Below are 14,954 nucleotides of genomic sequence, written 5' to 3' on the forward strand. Positions count from 1 at the left end.
AAACACAACTAGAGGAGCCCAATGAACAACCCGAATATGTTCTTCAAACGGTAGACAATAATGCCACTGAAGACCAAGCCACAAAAAATTCACTCACCAAACAACAGGTACCAGAGACAGCAGCAGCGTCAATGACTGAAAAGGTAAACTTACAAAACCTGCAACTATGAAATTATAAAATTGTTGCGTGCACAATCAAATAAAATCCAACCTACCACATTTGTATTCACTCCAATGCGCTCTCACTTTGCCACCTCTATGTTTGAACAGCTGCAAGAAAAAAACAAGGTCAGTGACGATGAACAGCAAAATAAAGAGCAAGAGAAGGACCCAAAACCACCACTCAACGAAGAACACGTAGAACAATCAGCAGTAACAACAACAAATACAGAGGTGAAAACACATAATAACTCTTCACGAACTTATAGTTCAAAAACACGCATTTGACATTTCACTACTTTCCTGCATCGCAGAGAGAGGAGACCAATGAGCAAAAGGAGGGCACTGAAGAAGGGCAACATGTTCTTCAAACGGCAGACATCAACGTCACAGAAGACCAAGCCCCAAAATATTCACTCACCGAAAAACACGCAGCAGAGACGGCAACAGCGACAACGGCTGAAAAGGTAAAGTTACATAAGCTGATCCTATGAAAGTATAAAATAGCTACGTGGAACCTCAAATGCGCTGCCACTTAGCCACCTGTGTGTTTCAAAAGCTACAAAACAAAAACGACGGCAGCGGCGATGAACTACAAAAGAAATAAAAAGAAGATGCCCAAAAACCTCCACTCAACGAAGAACAAGCACAACATTCAATAGCAGCAACGAGAACAGTAGCAGAGACAACAGAAGCAGCAACGATTGAGGAGGTAAAGTTACATAAGCTGATTCTACGAAAATAAAAAGTAGTTCCATGAGAACTCAAATGCACTCAAACTTAGCCACCTTTATGATTGAACAGCTGCAAGACAAAAACCATGACAGTGCCGATGAACACCAAAACAAAGAACAGGAGGATCCCCAAGAAACTACACTCAACGAAGAACGGGTGGAACAGTCAGCATCAACAAAAACAGCTCAACAGGTGAAGTTGCACAAAAAGTTTTCACAAAATTACGACTTAATCACAATCAAAATAGCTCAAACCACGCACCGAACACTTCGCTATTTTCCCATAACAGCTGCTATAATTAAAATAAAGTAGCAAGTTAAATTATTCCAATGCTTTTTCAATGATAACGCAGAAACACGAAGAAGGCGACAACGGAGATACAACCAATGAAGCATGCACACAGATTGTTCCAGAGAAAGAAGCAGAAACCATCAAAGAAAACCCTACACCGTCGTACGATGCCAATTCCCCTGGCAGAGAGGTCAGTGCCAACCAGGTCGAGACTGAAAAACAAGACAGAAAATACCACCAGCAAGACATGACGGTTGACAAAGAAAAACATGATGCTAAGAAAAGCACAGACGACTCAAATGAGGATGGAGCAGAAACTGAACAAAAGGGTACAACGCAAAAAGAAGAACATAACATGCTGCAAGAAGCAGAAGAAGAACAAGAAAGGAACAACACTGGACGGGACATATCTTCTAGCATCGAAGCAGGCAAGACAATAGAAACTTAATTGCTATCTTGTGATCTTGTGACTTGGAATTATTTACATTAAATTCAAAATCATCGTAGGCACAATGGAGAAAGGGGGCAAAGATAGTGATTCCGTCAACAAAGCCATCGAAGACCTGTACAACGCTGTGTGCGAGCCATGGACACAGAGAGAAATGTAAGTTCATGCAACTAACACAAAACACATTATTACACACGATCATTTTGACTGTATCATGTGTAAACTAAAACATTTTTCTAAATATACTTTGCAGGGATGAGCTTTTCATTACAACGAACAAGTTTGATGTCAATCTAGGCCATGTCGCCGAAAGCTTCAAGGTCGGTAAATCAGTACGCACCGAAGCAATCGAGCCCATGCTAACAATCTTGAGAAAACAACTAAATGGCATAGGGAGAAAGATTATGTCGTTAAGCAACACTGTAAGTAAAGATCACGGCAAAAGAATCACGATTAAAACAATATATATGACTTTATAAATAGATAAACTTCCCCTATAACTTAACTGACAAATTCCCTTTGTGTATCTGTGACAAAACAAGCAGCACTCGATAAAGGAAGCCGACGATGAAGATCCAATGTGCTACAGAAATAATGATCAAGAACACATTAGAAAAAAATTACTGCCTGCCAGGCTTACATCATTTTTCAACATGCAAGAAGAAGAAAAACTGCAAGACTATAACATGGTAAGCAGATCAGCTTGCGTATATGTTATGCAAAGTTCTCTTTTTACTTTATGTTTCTAAATATAAAAAGATTTCCAAATGTTTTCTTTATATTTTTTGTTTTGCAGTTCCTTCTACCATGTTCGTTGCGCGGGTTTGAGCAAGACGAAACTATAAGTCATTACTTCACCATTACAGTTAACATGCAAAAACAGCGCTTTGAACTCCTTGACTCTTCAACTGCATATCCAGGCACAATAGAATTCTTCAACAATGTAACCAGGAAATTAATGAAAATATGGAAGCACGTAAGCACAGAGCTACAGCTTTCACAAAAAAGCATCGACCATTTCAAAAGGGTCAAACTGCAGGTGCCACTTCAAGGAGAAGACACGTAAGCACTTCCAAGATTTCACTTGTTTCTTTTTTTCAATGCAAGATTCACTACTACAATTACTGAAATAATTCTGTTCTTTCGTCTTTTCAATGCAACAATTACCACTACCATTGCTCCAACATTTCTCTTCTTTCTGTTTCTTGAATGCAACAATCTTACTAGTACCATTCCTCTACATGCAGAATGGACTGCGCATTCTATATGTACATGAACCTGAAGCACCACTCCAATGATGGAACAGCAGCAACCTTAGAACCAGAACAAGTACCAAAGTTGAGGAAAAAAATTCTATATCAACTAATCAGTCAACACAGAGGGAATACCAAACTGTCATTAATCAAGTGTACAACAGGTTAGTCTTTTCAGAAACTAAACCTTACAATTTTGTCACACTAGAAGAAGTAATATTATTTTTTTAATTATTATTTTTTGATTCTAAAAGATATGCTGAAGTATGAAGTCGATATGGGAGACAAAGAAATGCAACAGACAGAATGTTGCGTACTAGAAGAGTTTGCGCCAAATCCCGAGCCAAAAGAACATATTATGCATGCGACAACCACAAAAGAGCATGAAGTTATTGATATATCCCGTAAACACAAAGAGGTTATGGATGTCAGCAGCCACGCCGTCGCCCAAGAATCTTGCATAGACCACGAAGAAAAGGATCCACCAATAGAACCAGATCAACCACCACCAGACGACAAGATACCACACCAAGCTGAAGAGGAAACAGACGAGCAAAATATCAACAGCAATATCCCGAGCACAGAGCAACTAACAGGTACTGATTTAAAAGAGGATGACAGAAGCAACGACGTACCAAATACACAACAACAGGTTTCCGAGCAGAAGAAACAACCTGTTCTTCTTCAAGAAGAAACAGGCTCGACAAGCAATCAGCAAGGCACCTCCAGCACCATCTCTTTAGACTTCCTAAAACCCAAAACAATGGAAAAGCATGAAGAAGTTGATGAATTTATTTCAAGCCTTAACCCGCTCCAGTTAGACGAATACAACGAGCATGTAAAGATGGGCTTTAAATTCGATGTAATCAAAACATGGCTGAATGACCATGAAAGCTATGAATTCAACAAAGATGCCAAGCCGTATTTGACAATCTTGCAGCAAGAATCAGGAGAACATCCAATGCCTCAATCATCTGAGAACAGCTCAGACAAGAAAATCTCGGTCAAGAAGAGGGCGGTAAAGCCTTCAAGAAGGCTCCATGGAAAAATCATGATTCCTACTTTTGTCCCAGGAGATTTCAAATTTATGAACAAAGCCAGAGCACTTCATAAATACCTATTCAGCAAAGAAGGACAGGACGAATGCGGAGAGTAAGTACTTTCTCTTGTCACAACAAAAAACAAAGAAATATTGCCCATTTTTAAACCAACCTAACTAATGTATAAATTTTTTTCTGCTTGTAGTCTAAACGTATATATTAGCTCGAAGCGACCCGATTGGATTACAGGAAAACAAATAATGGAACAGCTACAGAAAGGAGATCATGGACAGATGGAGGGCTCCATCGCAAACGCATTGTTCGAAGAATGGACAGTGCAGCAACAATACAACACAACCGATAAAGCCATACTTCCCGCATAATTTGCAAACGTATGAAGTCCAATTTGACAAAAACACTTGCACCATTTCAGTGATTATAAAGATTGAACTAAAAAGTAGAAAACTTTTTGGTCGCAGATCGTGCTCGGTGTTAAAACTGGAGAAGAAGAAGGACTAGCAGAATTCAATGAGGACGAAGCATTGAAACAGTTTGCACCCCTTGTAACAGGGAAGGAACTTTTAAAGAAAAGGCTGGTAAGTTAATAGAAATATACAAACATAATTCATTCTTCCTACAGATTGCACATTTACATGTCATTTAATTCTCCTGACAAGAATGAACTTTAACTCACTATGTCTCCAAACACCGCAGATTATTATACCTCACAGCACAGCTAAACACTACACACTGTACGTGCTCAACAAGTACACGAGCTCCATCGACATACTTGACTCACTGAATTACAGACACGGAGGAGGAAAAAATACATGGAAAACACACCATAAGGATCACCAAGAACTGGTACGTCAGTTCAACCTTGGTTTTGTAATTGGTTTTCCAATTCCTGCATTCCCTTTATTAATGGCAAAACCCAACAATAAAACCAAACCGTAATCACAGATTAAAAGGATGCACGCACTCATGAAGAAGCATTACGGCGAAGCGGAGCTACGAGCCAACAGCGAACCAAACTAGTCGAGGATAGCAGAAACACCTAACCGAGTTTGCGTTCCAAAACAGCAGGGTACCCAATGCGGACACTTCATGGTTCAATTTGCAAAATACTGGAATGGCATTGATCTCATAAAAGATGATGAGGATTCCAATGTAAGTGAATAGTACGAGAGAAACAATTTTAATTTTTGCAAGAAGCACTACTTGAATACTTCAATTATCTCGTGAAAGAAAAATAAAATAATATCCAATGACCTCCATGCAGCAAAGCAACGTAGATGCCGAGTGGAAACCAGAGTTCCTTTTTACAGCCATATTTGGTGAAACAAACCAAGTAAAGTGCGAGCAACTACCTGGAAGAATCAAAGAATTCAAACCAGAAACTTCAAACTTCTTTTCCACCAACAAAGGGTAAGAAAATAATTTATGGTTATCTTTTTTTTTTGTAATGACCTACCCATCCCACGGTTCACCAATGTCTTTCGTATCACGAGAGCTTACATATTAGATATCTGCTTCCGCTGACAGAAACAGATGAAACAAAAAGGAAAAAAAGACGAAGCACCAGTCCATACCCAAAACATTCTCATTGCTTCCAACACACAAAGGAGGCATCCGACCTCTTCCAACTAGTCATGAGCGACAGCGGGCAGGAGGAATACAAAAAGTGAGTTGTTTCCTATTGCACCTCAAAATAGTTGGACGGAGGCGAAAATTATGTAAAAATCTGTTTCTCACTGACCGTGACCTCCAAAATTATTTTATCTCCCTGTCGCAGCAAAACTATATTTAGGCGCATCCGGAGGGACAGTGAAAGCACGCAACTTACTGGAGCCCCAACTGAAGGCAGTATTTGGTCCAAGACCAGCACAGACGAACATACCACATCATATGGAAAAGAGGCTGCTTGATGACATAGCAGAAATCTGGGAAAACAGACAAGATTCCCTCGCGCCAGCAGGAGGTTCCCTCGCGCCGGAGGCACCGTGTCACACCACGACGGACAACGCGCCGCACGAACCAGCACGCTGCATGACCAACACGCACTTCGACCTATGCCCCCCTTCAAGATGTTTATGAAAGTTAAACGAGCCGAAGGCGAGCAGGAGGTTCCCTCGCGCCGGAGGTGCCGTGTCACACCACGACGGACAACGCGCCGCACGAACCAGCACGCACTTCGACCTATGCCCCCCTTCAAGATGTTTATGAAAATTAAACAAGCCGAAGGCGAAGCCGAAGGCGCTGTTCTTGAATTTAGTAAAGTTATACAGTCATGCCTCTGCTAGTCTACACCTGTGCCTATACAGAATTCACACGATTGAACGATTCTGAAGACTGCCTTTTTGCATTAAAAAGTTGTTGTTTTTCCTTACTTGAAAGGTCACATTTGATAGTGTTGGTAGTCCCCGCCCGTAACTACCCCATAAATCTCCATTACCCGGAAATATAATGGGAACAAAAAGGGAAACGAGAAATAGAAATAGGGAACCAAGCGCGCGAACTTGTATTTTCTTTGTGTTATCGCGCCGGAAGGGAAAACGGAATTTTTTGGTAGTTCGAGGGTCAAACTGCAAAACGCACGAAACCACAAACCGGAAAGGGAAAACCGGGAACCAACCGATCGTCACGAGCGCTCCGAAGGAGCGCTCGTTAACTAGTTGCTCCCCCGTTTTAGGCATTTAAGCAATCGGGCGCACACCCTCCCACCGCACTGGGCCGGCCCATTTTCATTTTTGTTTCTGTTTTTAAAACGCATAAAAACACTAACTGGGGACCTCGCTACTATGCGCGCTGCCCTAACCAGTCGGCTACCTCATATGTTCGTGCTTACTTAGTGCTTTATCACCCTTTTCCTTTTTTCTTTTTTCTTGGAAACACTTTTGTTTGATTTTTACTTTTTTTCTTTCTTCTTTTCTGCTAAGTGTGTGTTTTTTTTCAAAATCCCTGAACTTTATTTCAAATAGATGAACATTTTTTCAAAAATGATGAACTTTTTTCAAATTGATGAACTTTTTTCCCAATTTATAAACCTTTTTTCAAATCAGTGAACTTTTTTCGAATTTGATGAACTATTTTAAATTCGATGAACTTTTTTCAAGTTTGTTGAATTTTCAAATTCAATGAACTTTTTTCAGATTCGAGGAACCTTTTTTTTTAATTCAATGAACTCATTGCAAATTTGATGAACTTTTTTTTCAAAATCAATGAACTCTTTTTTAATTATGTGAACTTTTCTTCCAATATGATGAACTTATTCAAAATAATTCAGAAAATTAAGTGATACAGTACACATGCAATAAATAGCGCGATCGCATGTACTTATATCATTGCCGCTTTTACCATTCATTATTGGTGTGTTGTTCTAGCGGTTAGGCACAAACGTATAGGACTGCAGTGGCTTGAGCTCAAATCCTGGTGGGGGAGGGGGGGCTTCTTTTGCTGTTTTTCCTATATTATAGGTTCAGTGTGCAGTGTACCGAGCGGTCTTAACAACCGGGCGCATCGGCCCTGTTGGGGCAGGCCCAGGTGAGAACCGCGTGGGCGCCAGTAAGCATTAGCGGCGCTAAAGCGCGGCTTAGGAGGTCCCCCAAGCTTACCCCACTATGTAATTTGATGGGTTTTTAGGCTATGTTTGGTTGGACTTTTTATACCAACTTCTGCTTTGAAGAAGCTAAGAGCTAATCAAAGGGGTAAATTTTCACAACAGCTTTTTAGATTTTTTTTTTGGGGGGGGGGGGGGGGGGCACCTTCTTTTGCTGTTTTTTCATTTTTATAGGTTTGATGCGCAGCATACCGAGCCCTCTTAGCAACCGGGCGCATCGGCCCTATTGGGCCAGGCCCAGGTGGGAACCGCGTGGGCGCTAGTAAGCATTAGCGGCGCTAAAGCGCGGCTTAGGAGGTCCCCCAAGCTTACCCCACTACGTAATTTGATGGGCTTTTAGGCTGTGTTTGGTTGGACTTTTTATACCAACTTCTGAGAGCTAACCAAAGGGGTTTTCACAGCAGTTTTTGAGAATTCGTAACTTCTTCATAGTGCAAATTCCATAGTTGGGGTACCCCAACTTCTCTGCTTCTAAACCAACTATTTTTAGCAGTCCCTCTGAAATCGGGTGGTATTTACCCACCACTGCCATTGGTAAGTTGTAAACCTTCGTTGCGTTTCTTCCCTTGCAGGAAAGACACGAGCAAGAGGTCGACAGGAAAGGAGCCGCCGCCGCCGCCAGCGGCGCTAAAGGCGCGGCTTAGGAGGTGCCCCACGCTTACCCCACTACGTAATTTGATGGGCTCTTAGGCTATGTTTGGTTGGACTTTTTATACGAACTTCTGCTTTGAAGAAGCTAAAAGCTAACCAAAGGGGTAAAATTTCATAGAACTTCTTCGTAGTGCAAAATCCGCAGTTGGGGGTACCCCAACTTCTCAGCTTCTAAACCAACCGTTTTTAGCTGTCCCACTCAAATCGAGTGGTATTTACCCACCAATGACACTGGTAAGTTATACTCCTTTGTTGTGTTTCCCGCCTCGCAGGAAAGACACGAGCAAGAGGTCGACGGGAAAGGAGCCGCCGCCGCCAGCAACCCACGGGGTTGGCTACCAACGTCGCCCGCCACCACCGCCACTGACGACGACCCTCCTCCCTCTTATCTACTTCCTTCCCTTCCTCACTCCTCCATTCCTCTTCCTCCCTGCTCACGGCGGCCCTATTCCCCTCGACCAGCAGTCCGGCGGCGTCGACGCCGATGCACTGTCCCTCTGGTCTCCTCCTCTCGCCCCTCCGCCATCCCTCCTCCATCCTCCCCTGAACACAGCCGACCTAGTCCGGCGGCCGATGGCGGCACCGACCCTCTGGCCACCTCCCCTCATACCTCGTACCTCCTCCCTCATCCCCACCTATCCTTCTCTGTTCATGATTTTTTTTGTTTTTTATTTAACTATTAATAGCCATAGATTGTATATTGTGAATACATTTTCATTAGTAGTTGCTACATATTGCTGCTCTCTATTGTATTTTCAAGTAAATCTATGAATGGATTGTGTTTTTTTGGAAATTGCAAATAGTGCTATGCTCTTGTGTTAGCTATGAATCACCTAAATTACAAAATAATCGTTCAATTACCTACAAATGTACATATCACCGCTTTACGGTCAATTAGCATATAAACATATTCACTCAGACCCCAGGGACACTACAGACAATTCACAACTAAATCTACAGTTTCAGTCGTTTTAACCAAACAACCTAGTCGTTTTAACCAAACAACCTCCAGCTTTTCCACAACAGCTTTTCAAGAATCTACAGCGCAACCAAACACAGGGTTAGCATCACAAGTTAATACCATCGCTTAAAGGAGCTGATTAAAAAAATTGCTTCCCTAAAAAAGAGAGCTCATTTCTCTAAAAAAAACAAGCTGGCACTTCCAAGTCAATCAAACACAGTTAAATCACCCCATGGCCCTATAAAGAGAATCAATCATCCAATGTGTTCTTATTACATCTCTTTCATACTCTATATACAAGACATGAGCAGAGTTGAGCACCCTGAGTATAACGTCTTACCTTTACAAGTGTCAACGAAAATTTGACATTATCAGGGAGGTGATAAAAGAACGTAGCACCGTTGACAGGAAAAGAGATAGCAAAGGCTGGTGCACACAAATGGCCAATCATAGAGCAAGAAATCCTCAGATATAAAGCCGCTTACACTCAGATGCCAATGCTTCGAACGGGCAATATGGGCATTTGAAAGACCGGGAGCTGCTCTTTGATAATTTCACAGTCGACTGCTTCGACAAGACATGCCCACATGGAAGAAGCATTGGAGGATTATCATCACTACCTTGCTCACGAAGCACAGGACAGATGAACACTGAGTGGAACTGAAAATCCCTGCGGAGGTCCAATGGGAAAGGAAATTCCTTCATAGAGTGCCACTCCCTTTTTGCAGTTAGTACCGTCATCAGTTTAAGAAGAATTGGCAACACTTCAGCTCCAGCTGCAACTGTCATGCCCATAGGACCTGTGGAGGATTGACCCTTCAGATTGCAGAACTGTTGAGCGAACTCCTCAGCTAGCTTCTCCCAGTTAGTTGGTACTAAGAACTCTGTATATGGTGACTGGTCTAGGCGCCCGGCCCATAATATGGAGGCTATCAGCTTCTGGATTACATCCTTGTGTATGGTAGCAAATGGCGCCAGGTATGTCCTAGCATACTGAAGAGCCTCATCTCTTTTTCCTTGCTTGAGTATCTCAACAAACTGCAACTGGTGAAGCTTAAGTTCGAGACAGGAATCGTTTTGCAGTAGTGCATCATGATTTTTCATTGCCCAACTCAGAGCAGGCTCAGATTTCTCAGTCCGCAGCGCACCAAAAATCTCATACATCTCCTGAAACAGTTGTTTCAGTTTTATAGATGCTAAGCAACTGGCCTCTCCAAGAAAGTTGTCACCTATGTCAAATAATGCCTCCCGGTATAGATGGTTTGCAATAATCTCATTAAGTACATGCGGTTCCATGTCGACATTCTTGTAAGCTTTTGAAATATCATTGATGAAGAATTTCTCGGTGGTCTTTACCCACTTGCCGAGTGCAGTGTTCATTTCTTTCTGGCAGCTCTCAAGTTGCTTCACTGGAACCAACTCTTTCAGCGTATTCTTCAGATTAGTAAGAATTTCATGGTTCAGGTTTGATGCAGCATCCCTATCTGTGCCATTTTCTTGGATAGCACCGATAGCCTGCTCAATTTCTTTCTCGATTTGGTTTACCAAATCTATAGTTCTCGAGGATGCAAGTTTCTGCTTTTTAACAACATGATCGAATTCATCCTTCAGTGTATCTACTTCCATTTCTGACTAGCTTCAGCACCTGTTATACAAAATGGAAGACAATTTGATCAGTCAAAAGTCAAAACAGTAGGTTGCAAAGAAATGAACCTTAGATTCAAGTACCAAAGTTATCACATCATATATTACAAGCAACATATTCAGATCAGTGGCATAGAGTAATTATGTAGAACACCCACTCTTCAAAAGGTAGCCTTGCAGAATTATCATCAATAAGGAGCAAACTGACAGATGCGATTCTTCTACTAAAGGAGCAGCGTTCAAGAGAAATTGAGATGAACGAATACAAATCGCATCACCACATCACACACAAACTCTCTATCTAACTCTGTATAGACGAAAATACAAAACAAACGATTGGACATATTCCCAGCAAATTGATGTAAACCGAAATCAAATGCGCAGGCTGTGCACATAGCAGTTCAACAATACTAGCTTGAAGCACCATACTAAGAGAACTGGGCAAGAACATAAAACGGGTTGCAGTATCACCCCCACAAATTCTGGACATTTGATTTGGATCCCGACCCACAATTACAACTCTAGACAATACCAGCGTAGATTCCAAAGATGCTAGGTTGCTAACAATGCCCACCACATGCGCGCTTCACGAATTGCAGTTCTCATCACAGACTACAAACACACAAAATTCTATCACTTGTCCTACGAGACAGTATGTTCTCTACAAAACCTCACCGCAGAATCTACTCATAAACGGCGGCCTAAGTTTCCCTAACTGGTAAAAGAACACTAACCGCTCTTTATTCTTCAAGAAAACGCAATTCTCCTTCGGATCAGAGGAGAAGGACGCGGCGAAATCGAGAGGACCTGCGATGAGGTGGATCGACTGATCTGAATGCATAGGAGGCGATATAACCAAATCGAACCGAGACTGAAGAGGGAGACCGGAGAGGACGATTACCTGAACGCGAGAGCGAGAGAAAGCCGGTGGCGGTTTTGGGGGGCTCCTGTCCCGGCAAGCAATCTAGGCGAAACGACGAACCCTAGACCACTTTGGCGGCTGGATCTATTTAATGGGCCAGTTAGCAGCGAGGAGTCAGTCCTTGACTACTGGATCAGCTTAATGGGCTAGATACTCGTTAATGCCCAAAATCTCAGACTCTGTTTCTGCGTCTTTTCTGTCTGTCTTCTTTCGTTTTTACTTTTTTCATCTGTTTTTATTCTTTTTTTATGAAATTCATGAATTTTATTAAAAATCACGATTAAATTTCAAATTCATGACATTTCGTGCAAATCATGAACAATTTTAAAAATCGTAAGCTTTTCTGAAAATTGAGAAAATTTTCAAATTTCTGCATAATTTCAAAACTAAGATTTTTTAAATTCCTGAACATTTTTTTTAATTTCCAAGATTTTTGAACTAGCAAATATTTTTGAAATCACGAATTTTCCAAAATTCATGATTTTTTTCAAATTAATGAACATTTTTATAAAAGTGGGAACATCTTTCAAATTTTTGAACCTGTTTTGAATCGAGAACATTATTTTACTTTGGGATCAATTTTTTAATACGCTAACAATTTTTTATTCACGGATATTTTTGGAATAGGAAAATATTTTATGAAATTCAGAACAGATTTTTGAAATTTGTGAACATTTTGGAAACTCAGAATTTTTTCCAAAATTCTTGCACTTCTTTTGAAATACCAAACACAATTTCAAATTTGTGAACATTTTCCAATTTTTTATGATTTGCTTCTGAAAATTTGGAACGTTTTTGAAAATAAAAAGGAAAATGGGCTGGCACAAAGCGCACGCGGGGTGTCTGCGCTGGCCTATGGGAAGGCCAACCCTATTTGGGGCGTAGGTCACTACGGTTCGAACCAGTGACCTGCTTGTTTTAAGTACGCCACAATAACCACCCAGCCACCCCCTTTGGACATGGCTGATGACCTTCTTTTTGAGTTGATTTACTTACTGTTTTTTTAACGGTTTTGTTTGTTTGTTTTTCTTTTTACATTTTACTTTTTTTGCTCTTTTCTTACTCTTTTTGATAAACGATAAATGTGCGAATTTTTTCAATTTTGCTATTTTTTGTAAAATCGATGAAAATTTTTCAAATTGATGAACCTTTCAAACCAATGACTGTTTTCAAAATCTATGACCTTTTTTCAAATTTCTAAACTTTTTTTCGAAATTGATGACCGTTGTTTCAAATTAGTGAACTATTTTTCCAAATCCATGAACTTTTTAATTATTTGTTAACCTTCTTAGTAGATCACCCTGGACTTTTTTTCAAATGCTATGAACCCTTTTCAATGGGTGAAAAAAATTTTATTCATTTTTTTTCGGATTTGTTTTTAGATTCAACGGTTCAGAAACTGGGCCGACCCAGTCTGCAGAATGCGTGGGCTACGGTTTTCCTAGCTGGCGCTTAAGACGCCGAATAGGAGCTGGAAAAACCTATTTGGCGCTCTCTGCGTCAAACAGTCAACCGATCGCACAGGGGCGCGATAAAGTGGGCCGGCCCATCTCCCACTGTAGTTAGTTCCGGTTTTGGGAACTTTCTAGAAGTTTCCCAGCCGGTTTTTATCTGTTTCTAGAAGGTCCCTAAAGAGGGATTCTTATTTTCCTTTTATTTTCTGTTTCTGTTCCTTTTTTACTTTTTCTTTTCTGTTCTATCTGTTTCGTTTTTCTTTTCTTTTCTTTCTTTTCCTTTTTATTTTTATTTCAAAATAAGTTCGAGAATTCAAATATTGTTCGAAATTTAAAAAAACTTTTTTTGAAAATTTTCAGAGTTAAAAAAAAACGTTCCCAATCAAACATTGTTCTCATTTTTTCAAAAAAAAAATCAAAACTTTCAAAAATGTTCCCAATTTACAAAAAGTGTTCGAGAATTTAAAACATATTGCCATTTTCAATTTTTTTCGCAAATTTAAACTGTCCGTGAATTTTAAAAAATGTTCGTATTTTTAGGAAATGTTCACATTCGTCAACAATTTCTTTTCTTTTGAAAAATTTGTTCGTATTTTCAAAAATTGTTCATCGATTCAAAAAATGTTCTTATTTTCATATTTTGTTCACATCTGAAAAAATGATCATGTTTTCAATTTTTGTTCGGAGTTTAAAAAATTGTTCAGAGATTCAAAAATTGTTTTTATTTTCAAATTTTGTTCACAGCTGAAAAATGTTCATATTTTCAAATTTTGTTCGGAGTTTCAAAAAATGTTCGTGCTTCAACTTTTGTACCCAATTTCAAAAATGTTTCTATTTTTTTTACAAAAATCGCAAAATCAAGAGATGTTCTATTGTCTAAAATTTTGTTTGATTTTTCTGGAATATTTCAAGTTTCAAAAAGTATTTAATTCCTTAAAAAAATCATGTTTTAATTTTCATAAAAAAACTAACGCCCACACGTGTGGCATCTTGCACATCGTCCACACACCTTCATCACCACTCATTTTGCCAGGTATGAACAGATGACATTAGCAGGAATCTTTTTGGTTTTCTGCTTAAAAATGTTTTATCTCCTAATTAAAAAATCAAATTAAAAATCCGTCTCGACGAGATCTTCAAAACTAGACCCCATGTTGATATGTTTTGACGAAAAAAATTTGCCCAAAAGTTGCCGTGATGTTTACACTGTAGTTGCCATAGTGCTTAAACTAAAGTTGCCATGTGGAAATTTTAGTTTGTAGAGCATGGCAATTTTATTTTTTTTATGATGGCAATTCCAGTACTTTGACCACAAAAATTATTTTTTGTATGAACCATGGCAATTTTAAGTGCATGTATCATGGCAATTTTAGTTATGGTTCATGGCAAATCTAGTTTCTTAATTCCCTGTTTTATAATATGTCAAAATTTACTTTTAAATATAGAAGAAAATAGCTGAAACATATCATGGCAAATTCAGTGTAAACATCATGTCAATTCATATGCAATAGACATGGCAACTTTTAACCCAAAACAAATCGTCGAAATATATTGATATGAGATCTAGTTTTGAAGATCTCGTCGCGAGAGATTTAATGATGAAAACGGATCTTCAATCGGATTTTTCATTTAAGAGATAAAACATTTTAAAAACTGAAATCCAAAAAGATTTCCACATGCATGCATGCGGTGACGTGGCGCAGTCTGTGTGTTATAGGGCGTGTGGACAGGTTTGACACCCACCACACGTGTGGGCGTTAGCATTGTCCTTTTCATA

At 39.9% G+C, this 14,954-nt stretch overlaps 1 protein-coding gene across 5 annotated transcripts; it reads right to left on the reverse strand.

Moving 5' to 3' along the window:
• Positions 1-9,001: 9,001 nt before the first annotated feature.
• Positions 9,002-11,821, reverse strand: LOC123145052 (protein RMD5 homolog). Of its 5 annotated transcripts, XR_006472073.1 has the most exons (4): positions 11,703-11,799; positions 11,536-11,608; positions 9,498-10,802; positions 9,002-9,234 (listed from the first exon to the last, which is right to left on the reverse strand). XR_006472073.1 is itself a non-coding variant. In XM_044564357.1 (3 exons), exon 3 carries the CDS (start codon positions 10,781-10,783, stop codon positions 9,623-9,625), a length of 1,161 nt encoding a protein of 386 aa, XP_044420292.1. In that variant the 5' UTR covers positions 10,784-10,802; positions 11,536-11,608; positions 11,703-11,799; the 3' UTR covers positions 9,318-9,622. The 5 variants fall into 5 exon arrangements, 4 of the variants coding, with proteins under 4 accessions (XP_044420292.1, XP_044420294.1, XP_044420295.1 ...); XM_044564357.1 differs by lacking the exon at positions 9,002-9,234 and having other exon boundaries at positions 9,318-10,802; XM_044564359.1 differs by lacking the exon at positions 9,002-9,234 and having other exon boundaries at positions 9,318-10,802; positions 11,536-11,627; positions 11,703-11,780.
• Between the last annotated feature and the right edge of the window lie 3,133 nt (positions 11,822-14,954).

Source organism: Triticum aestivum, chromosome 6D (assembly GCF_018294505.1).
Source record: "Triticum aestivum cultivar Chinese Spring chromosome 6D, IWGSC CS RefSeq v2.1, whole genome shotgun sequence".
NCBI lineage: Eukaryota > Viridiplantae > Streptophyta > Magnoliopsida > Poales > Poaceae > Triticum > Triticum aestivum.